Source organism: Thunnus thynnus, chromosome 14 (assembly GCF_963924715.1).
Source record: "Thunnus thynnus chromosome 14, fThuThy2.1, whole genome shotgun sequence".
NCBI classification, from domain to species: Eukaryota; Metazoa; Chordata; class Actinopteri; order Scombriformes; family Scombridae; genus Thunnus; species Thunnus thynnus.
Genome location: NC_089530.1, coordinates 18,392,729 through 18,401,587, shown reverse-complemented (window position 1 = coordinate 18,401,587; position 8,859 = coordinate 18,392,729). Strand labels below are relative to the sequence as shown.

General features: G+C 38.7%; 1 protein-coding gene across 1 annotated transcript; it reads left to right on the top strand.

Moving 5' to 3' along the window:
* Positions 1–3,993: 3,993 nt before the first annotated feature.
* On the top strand, positions 3,994–8,800 carry LOC137197157 (indoleamine 2,3-dioxygenase 2-like). The gene is made up of 10 exons (XM_067610346.1): positions 3,994–4,158; positions 4,985–5,080; positions 5,258–5,377; positions 6,339–6,457; positions 6,639–6,653; positions 6,787–6,886; positions 7,043–7,160; positions 7,276–7,327; positions 7,538–7,686; positions 7,860–8,800. Exons 1-10 carry the CDS (start codon positions 4,069–4,071, stop codon positions 8,225–8,227), a joined length of 1,227 nt encoding a protein of 408 aa, XP_067466447.1. The 5' UTR covers positions 3,994–4,068; the 3' UTR covers positions 8,228–8,800.
* Positions 8,801–8,859: the final 59 nt, after the last annotated feature.

Sequence of the window (8,859 nt, the reverse complement as noted above, 5' to 3'; positions counted from 1 at the left end):
GTAAAGAGATTTACAGCATGATAGTGTTCATACTGTTTTTCTTAAGCCTTACAGGTGGGTCTAGAAGCATTTCCAGATTTGATAAAAACATTCATGGTGGGAATGCAGTGCATACATTGGCCATATATATATATATATATATATATATATATATGGTCGTAAACAATTCAATAACACACTTTCAGATGTCATAAAAAACACTAAATGTTAGAAATCAACACACCTAGTGAAAGGGAATAATACAATATAGTTTAAAAATATACTTTATATAGTGTATAGTGTATACATATGTCAGAGTTCATGATATCTAAAGGCTTTGCCTGGACCAAACCCTATTATGACCCAGTTTAGCCCCAATTAGGTGCTCCACTACAGGCTGAGACGTCTTAGCTTTAAATCTCAGGTTGTGAAAGTTCTCATAGGCTTTCTCAAAATACAAAGATCCTGAAACTTAGCTAATTATTACAGCAGCTTTGGAGTTTGATGGGTTGAAAAAAAAAGAAAAAGTTGTGTTTGTCCAAAGAAGCATCAGTCAGGTTTTTGTTAATGAGCCCCAGTGCCCCAAGTATGTACAGCACTGGCATCTACCCACTTAGACATCAAAAGGGTTAAAGCCAAGTGGAGCAGTGTGTAGGAGTGAGTAACTGTGAAATTGGTTTTGTTATTAGACCAACTGTGGGTACATAAAAACAGGAATTAAGGAAAATTTGAAAAGTTCCCCTGAGGGTAAGACTGACAGACTAAAGCAGACTTGTGGTTGACATGTGGCTGGTGCATCATTTTACACATTTCATAGGGAACATTCAGATGAGTCCTTAACCTTAGTTTCATTTCCAACTTTGCCTGCGGCCATGATAACTTTGCATGAGGAATTATTTTGAATGATTTGCAAATAAGGCAATTTGCAAAGCTTGAGGAATGTGAGCATAATCCACAAAGAATGATTCATATTAAAATGCAGCTTGTGATTAATTGTAAAATTAACACCATTTCAAAGAGAAAAAAGGAAATATTTCAATACGAGAAATACTCTTCTTGAATCTTATTGAAGAAACATTTCATTGATGCAAAATTTACAATCATGCTACTAATGGTGATGCAATTATTGAGTGTCTGTCATATATGGAACAGTGAATGAGGAAGCAAGGGCACAGCATTACACACGGCATTACATTTTATTAAACTCACTGGAAGAATAAAGGAGTTTTATGAACTGAACTAAAAGTGTTTTATTATACATTCAAAATCTAAAAATCCAGTGTAAATATACTATATATTAATACTTGGAATGGCAAACATTGTCATACCCCGGCTGGACAGCTGAGTTATCTTCCTGTTTTATTTTGATACTCACCTCTTGTCTCGTTTCAGGTCCTTCACTTCCTGCCCTTGTGTGTCTCCCTCTTGTGCGATTACCTGCCCTGCCCTGATGTGTTGCACCTGTGTCTCATTGTCTCCCCTCCCCCAGAGTATATAGTCTCAGTGTTCCCTTCCTTCTGTGCCAGTTTGTCTTGCTCCTGTGTGACTTTTTTTTCCTTGTGAACCTTATAGTTTCCTGACCTGTTTTTGCCTTCGACCTTGCCTTTAGCCTACTGATTTGGATAATCTTGTTTTGCTGACTGTTCACCTGTGTACTGACCCAGCTGTGATTAAAGGATTGATTTTTGAACTTGCCAACTGAGTTTGTCTGCATTTGAGTCCAAGCCGTGGTTCAGAACCTGACAAACATGGAATGAGTAGTCCATGAACTGTACCCTATACATAAACACAGATGGTGAGAAACGAGTTGTATAGCAGGGATTACTTCTGAAAATTGTAATGGTAGAGCATGTTAAATATGTTTTACTACTTGGTAGTTTCATTCTTATTCTGTACATATCAAAAGGAAAACTCAGGGGAGCACAAAGAAAGGAAGCACCATTGTTTTGCCTCTTGACAATGTGGAAGAGAAAGAAAATGTGTTGGGGAAATCCAAGAGAGGAGGGACTTGTGACTGAAACAGTGTACAAATCTACAAGATGAACTCTAAATACGTCATCCCTCTAGAAGTGTAACACCACAACACTGTTGTCTTGATTTCAGGTCCCTTTTTTTATCCATCTCTCTCCTTGCAGAGTAAATTCACTGTCCCTTTGCACCCCCAGTGTCTGATGACTTGGTAAGTGGTCTTGAAATTAATTTGAGCACCACAGCTTTCACCCTTCTCTCCTTCCTGCTGGTTTCTCCTGCCGCTTTGGAGGGTTAAATGGTTTGAGCGATTGCTGGCAAAGGCAGTTAAGCATGCTGTCAATGAGCGCAGAAACTGAAGGCTCACATAAGACGTGGAGGGGAGGTGATTGCTCTGTAATGTTGCTGTAATGCAGCTGTTTGACAAAGCAACTCAGATACTGTGTGGGTCTTCACTCCAGACTTGATCAAATCCCAGAGAAAGTACTCACGACCTCCAACTGACAGAGGACAAAGCAGCCTCTACAAAGCAGCCACATGTATGAAACAGGTTTACCCATTGGAAAGAAATCCAGCAGTATTTTTGTATGCATGATAAGATAAGTTGTGCATGCATAATGTGTAAAACTCATTTGAAAGCAGCAGAGTAACATTATTAGAGAGAAAATGTACATAGTATCTGGAGGAATGAAAGAGAATGTTACATTGATGAAGCCACTAGCAAATTCATTCTCTCTTTTCTTGACAGGATGCCTCTCATCATTTTGTACTTGCACAGATATTTTCTCAAAGTTTCTCAAAGGCTCACACTTGGTACACAGCCTCAGTCAACATTACAAATTTCTTTTGGCATGTCTGTGTACCCTACCGTGCCTTGACTGTGGAGCTACTGCAAAAGCATTTGAGTCCATATAATACATCTATTTCAAACAGAGGAGGCACAAAATGAGCAAAAGAAGAAGATGGAAGAGGCTGTTGGATTGAAACAAATTGAACCTGTAAAATGCATTAAGGTATACTCACTAAGTACTACATTTTTCCAAATGTATCGAAATTTTAATCTTTAACTGCATTAGTTGAGACATCGTCTAAAAAAATACTCAGATGCCGTTTCAGATACTGTTTCGTTTTCCCATCCGTATTACTGACATCCATTTGCCCTCATACCACAGTTTTTATCGTTGTGACTAAGACTTGACACCGTCTGAAACAATCTTCTCAAGCTAAAACCCTCTTTCATGTCAGTTGTCAACCAACGATGCAACACTCAGTAAAACAGAATACATTTAGGTTTGATTTTTAGAAGCGCTCCATCATCAGCTAATGAGCCGGAAGGACGGTTTCTGGCTTCTTTGAGGTATCTGTGTTAAGTTTGCAAAATTTAGTCTCTGTCTGGTCCTTTAACTACAGGTCTACAATTTACTGTAAACTTTTTGAACCCTAATGATGACATAGATCTGGATAGTAGCAGATAACCTACCTGTAATTCATGTAAATGAAATTGGTATGCCAAATAGTTTGTTGCATAGTCAGTGAGAATATTTTGGCCCAAGCGTGGTGGGGTGACAGGAATGATTAAAAATATATTCTGATATTACACATTTTAGATTCATAATATTTTCCAGCTGCAAGGAATCAACATAGGAAGTTTTTTCCCCCATAATTCATTACTGTATGTTGAGTGAGTTTGCAACAGACAGAAATTGTGTGTATTATTGAATCTTTTGATATTTGTCCCAAAAGCTGACTCACATAAAATTATCACTACTGCAAGGGTTGATATAAACAGGATATCTCACTGGTTCATTTAGCAGAGTGTGTGGCAGCACAATCTTTATATTTTCTGTTATTCGGCTGAAGCAGTTTTCAGTTTATTTCATCAACTGCCAAAAATTAGACATTGTCTGTATATTGGTGTATACAGAAGAAAAAGGGGAATTGGAAGAATGACAACATGACTGGAACGGACCTAGAACTTGCCCTATCCTTTCAGCTGACATGATAGTGCAAGAAATCTGATTGGCTCTCTGATGTTGGGAGTGCGTATAAAAAGGGAAGTGACAAAGATAATGAAAGTAGGCTCAAAATTTTGCGTGAGCAACACAGCACAAAGCAGAGCATATGGAGACCAACAGCAGAGAAACACTACAGGCAGACTCCAATGCATTTGATTTATCTGAGGAGCTTGGATTCCTCCTCAAAGAGCCACTGGTAAGTTTTATTGTCACCTTTTCTCATATATTACACATTTCCTCTCACTATAGTGTTAATCTTTTGGCAATATTTCAATTAACACAGATCTGAAACAAGGTTGGCAAGGGTCATGATAATAACAGTAACACATGTACTGTACAGACAGAGACTTTTTTGTTGACCATTGAAGACTTTTCCCTCTATCTATTGGCTTTATTAAGTATTTGGTCAACAGCACACTTTTCCTCTGGGTTGAGACAGATAATTCTGCTTGTCTTTGAGTTATGAAGGTTATTGATCCCATGAAAACCTGTCTCTTCAAGTTTCTATTGAACCACTCACATGACGGGGCTTACTATCCAGCAGTGTACACAAGAGAGTATATTACATTTCAAATGCCTGATTTGGATATTCTTGTTACACAAAATCCTTTATGGCTTAGGGGACATCCTGCTGACATAACTTATCTACAACCTTTGCGAAGAATAGATTTCTAAACATTGTAAAACATGACAGCTTACTTCTGCATCCACGTTTCAAATTACCCATTGAGGTTAAGTATTACATGGCATTAAACATGGCCTACTCGTCTGTTTATGAACTGATATCCCATCTAGGTGTCCCTTGTTTTCTGCTTGGCTAATTCTTGGTTTTCCACGGCTCCCTCTTTTAAATTGTTTTCTTTCTTTGATTGATAGCACCAGTCATTCTCTGACACGCAGGTCAGGCACCATGGCAAACATGAACTGATGATGTTACTGATTACACTCAACATGAAAATCCTCCATGCAAAAATACAATCAAAAATCAATGAGCAAATCATTTTATTCTTATTATCGTCTAGACGAACCTTCCAGACTATTATCGAGTGTGGCTGGACCTGGCGAATAATCTCACACATCTGATAGAGTCCCGTAAACTACGGGACATGGTTCACAAGGTGAGAATGAGCAATGTATCCCTGATGCAAATACTCAGTGCAATCAGAATTGAGAAGCAGTGCACGTAAATGTGGACATACAGTTTCAATTGTGGAAGCCTTGATGATGTTCACTGTTCCTGAAAACAGAAGTATTAAAACAAAACAAAATTTTGTTCCCAATCTTTTACAATCCAGATGCCTGTCTTGAGTCCAGATCTCTTGACTAACCATAGGGAGCTCAGGCTGGCTCACCTAGCGCTGGGATTCATCAGCATGGGATATGTGTGGCAGGAAGGACAACATGCACCTGCTCAGGTAAAACACTACAGTTCAATGGAATGAGGACAAAAAATGTGGTATTTCAGTCAATGGTGTACTGTGATGCTGTATGTAGGCGCAGGAGTGCTTTGAGCTAAATGCTATAATGTCAGTATGCTAACATGCTTATGTTAAATAGGTATAATGTTTTACTATTTTCACCATCTTATTTTAGCATGATAGCATGCTAACATTTACTAATTAGCACTAAACACAAAGCACAGCTGAGGCTGATGGGGATGTCACTACAGGTATTTAGTCATAAACCAAAGTATTGGAAAAATGTAAATTTTGGCCTGATGGTGGCCCTACATGAAATGTTTAGGGATCACCAAAGTGATTAGTTCATTCTGAGGGGAATGAATGTCTGTGCCAAATTTCAAGGCTATCCATCCAATATTTGTTGAGATGTAACACTGCAAATGTCAGAGTGTTCATAGAGGAAAAGTCAGGGGATGACAAAAGTGGGATACATCATTTGGGAACCTTGAATGTCTGTATGTTGTGCCAATCTGTCTAGTCAACGTTGAGGTATTTCACAGGATAAATGAAAACTTTGATGTGCTGGTGGCACTAAAGGAAAAGTCAGGGGATCACCAAAGTCATTAGGAATAATTTTCTGGGCACAATGGATATCTGTACCAAAATCCAAAGCAATCCATTTAATTGTCACTAACATATTACACTAAAAGGCAAAAATGGGGGCAGGTAGAGGAAAGGTTACAAATGTTATTAGGATCGATCCACCAGGGACCATGAATGTCTGTAGAAAATTTTATGTCAATCCATCTCATAGTTGTCAAGATATTTCGATCTGGACCAAAGTGGTGGAGTGACCATTTGACCTACAGTATGTCTCTGGAGCCAGGCCACTTGTGTTGCTAAAAATTTCAGAAAATTACTGTGAGGCAGCACTACTGAACTAAACTAAAGCTTCACTTTTGCTCTTGTTTGACAGATTCTCCCAAAAGCTCTGGCCTGGCCTTATTGGCTGGTTTCTCGCAGACTGGGCCTTCCACCCATCCTGACTTATGCAGACTCAGTTTTAGCCAACTGGAAGTTGAAGGATCCCACAGGGTGAGTGATGTTGTTTTTAACATCTTGACTTAATGTCCATAGTCCACGGACTGACTTAATTATAACATTTCAATAAAACTTTATGTCCAAACTTCAGTCACTCACATAGAAAAATAGCAAGGTATTTCTTTCTTTGGATAACACTTGTTACTCTTATCTTTCATTTTCATTTTCATTGTAGGGATATGGAAATTGGGTAAGTAGAAAACAAAGAGAGGACATTGACTCTGTTTTAAGTTTCTCAAATGCTTTTTCATATGACTTCCTTAGTGTGACACACATGTGATGTTTTACTCATATTATATTCAAAACACCATTTTCAAAAACAGGAACATGGAATTGATCTTTTCCTTCCCTGGTGGTGAGAGTTGTAAAGGATTTTTCATTGTGTCATTGTTGGTGGAGATGGCTGCTAGTTCCGGCATTATGGTTAGTATTAACTGCTGTTCTTCCTATTTCTTTGTGTCAACTCTTTCTGAACCCCAGCCTGATGTTCTCCATCTGTACACATACTGCCTTTGTCTCTTTCAGTTTTTTTATTCTAATTGCCTTAGTGATGGATTTTTAACTTTCATCTCTAACCAGGGGGCTCTGGAAGTGATGCATGCTATGAAAATCTCTGACCTCATTGGCGTACAGAAAGGTCTGGGCAAAGTAACTCAGTCTCTGAAGAAGATGAAGGAAACTTTAAAACTCATGCACAGTAAGTTTGCATTAAACCTAGCCCAGTTTGAATTTAATTAATGTACATGCTGTGTCTTTTATGAAGGCAGGGGAATTCAATGTAATAAGAATAATGAAATTTGTGCTCTTTCAAGATCATGTGGACCCAACTGCGTTTCATGGAACATTGAGAATTTTTGTCTCAGGGTGAGTTTGAGAGCGATTACAATGTTCTACATAGTTATAAATGCTTTTAATATTTAGTTCATGATCTGGTGCAGATTTATCCTACTACTACAAAGCAGCAACATTTAGCTCTATCCCTCTGTTGTTCCTTACTTAGATGCTTCACGGTATGTTTAACAAGAAAACATCTATAAAAAGGTTGTTTATAATACAGGATGTGAACTGTTTTAGGTGGCGAGACAACCCCATGCTTCCAAAGGGGCTGTTGTATGAAGGTGTGAGCAATGAGCCAATTTTGTTATCAGGCGGAAGTGCAGCCCAGAGTTCAGCCATTCAGTGCTTTGATGCTTTGCTGTGCATTCAGCATGAGGATGAGACAGGTAAAGATGCATTTCCTCCAACCTTTGACCCCCTCAGATGCCTCTCATGAATGAATCACGCTGTTTGTGCAGTCAGTTGATAGTGCTGACAAAAAACGTTTCCAGGAAAGGTTGTTATTTGCTTTCTTTCGAAGTCTTATTTTCTGTTCTTTTCATTGATTCGCCCTATCTAGGAGCCTTCCTGACACGCATGAGGGATTACATGCCTCCTGCCCACCGTCAGCTGATAGAAACTCTTTTTGTCTGTCCATCTCTGCGAGACTTCATCCTGTCCTGCTCCAGCTCTGATATCTGCCAGGCTTACAACTCCTGTGTCTCAGCGCTGGTGGATTTACGGAACTACCACCTCAATATCGTGACCAAGTACATCATTGTGCCTGGTAACCATGCACGCGCCATGGGTTGCCCGCTCAGAGGTGTGGGCAACATGCTTAACACCACAGGCACCGGAGGATCCAGCCTCATGGTCTTCCTCAAGAGCGTTCGCGATACCACACAAAAAGCACTGATCACAGAAACCATCTGTATCGAGAGAAACTGAAATATAATTTATCGTATATTTAATAATATACACAATATCCAACACTTTGTTATGTATTTATGAAAGGCTCACACAAAAAAGTCTTGACAAGTAGCACCACTATTATGCTAATCAGAAAAATGTATTTGTCATTATTACAATTAAAGTATTAGTAAATTAACTGTCAGCTGTATACCTTAATAGTGTATGGTAAATGTTTATGGCACTTGTTATGGCCCTTAGACAAATGTAGCATTGAAGAGCAACTTAACACCAGCTGATAATATTGTTTTTGCTGACGTCCAGTTGTTCAACTTCTCATTTTGCTGTAGTTATGTAGAACTGTGTGTCATTACATTGTGACATCACTGTTGGGTTTGGTCCAAGGTGCGACAGACTTGAAACTTTCAACCAGAGAGGGTGATAAAACACTTGTTTTTTTTGTTAATATTTTTACTTGAGAACTCAATACTGCAATACTTTGTACAGTATAATCATGCAGTATGATTGTAAAAACGTTCGCAGACCATGCTGCAGAGAGGGACTATGTTTAGTGTTGCATTTTGTGTATTAAAGAGGTACTGCATACTTAAACCTGTTTTTGAGCTGTGAACTAAATTAGATGACAGTACTGTGATGAAACACATCATTGC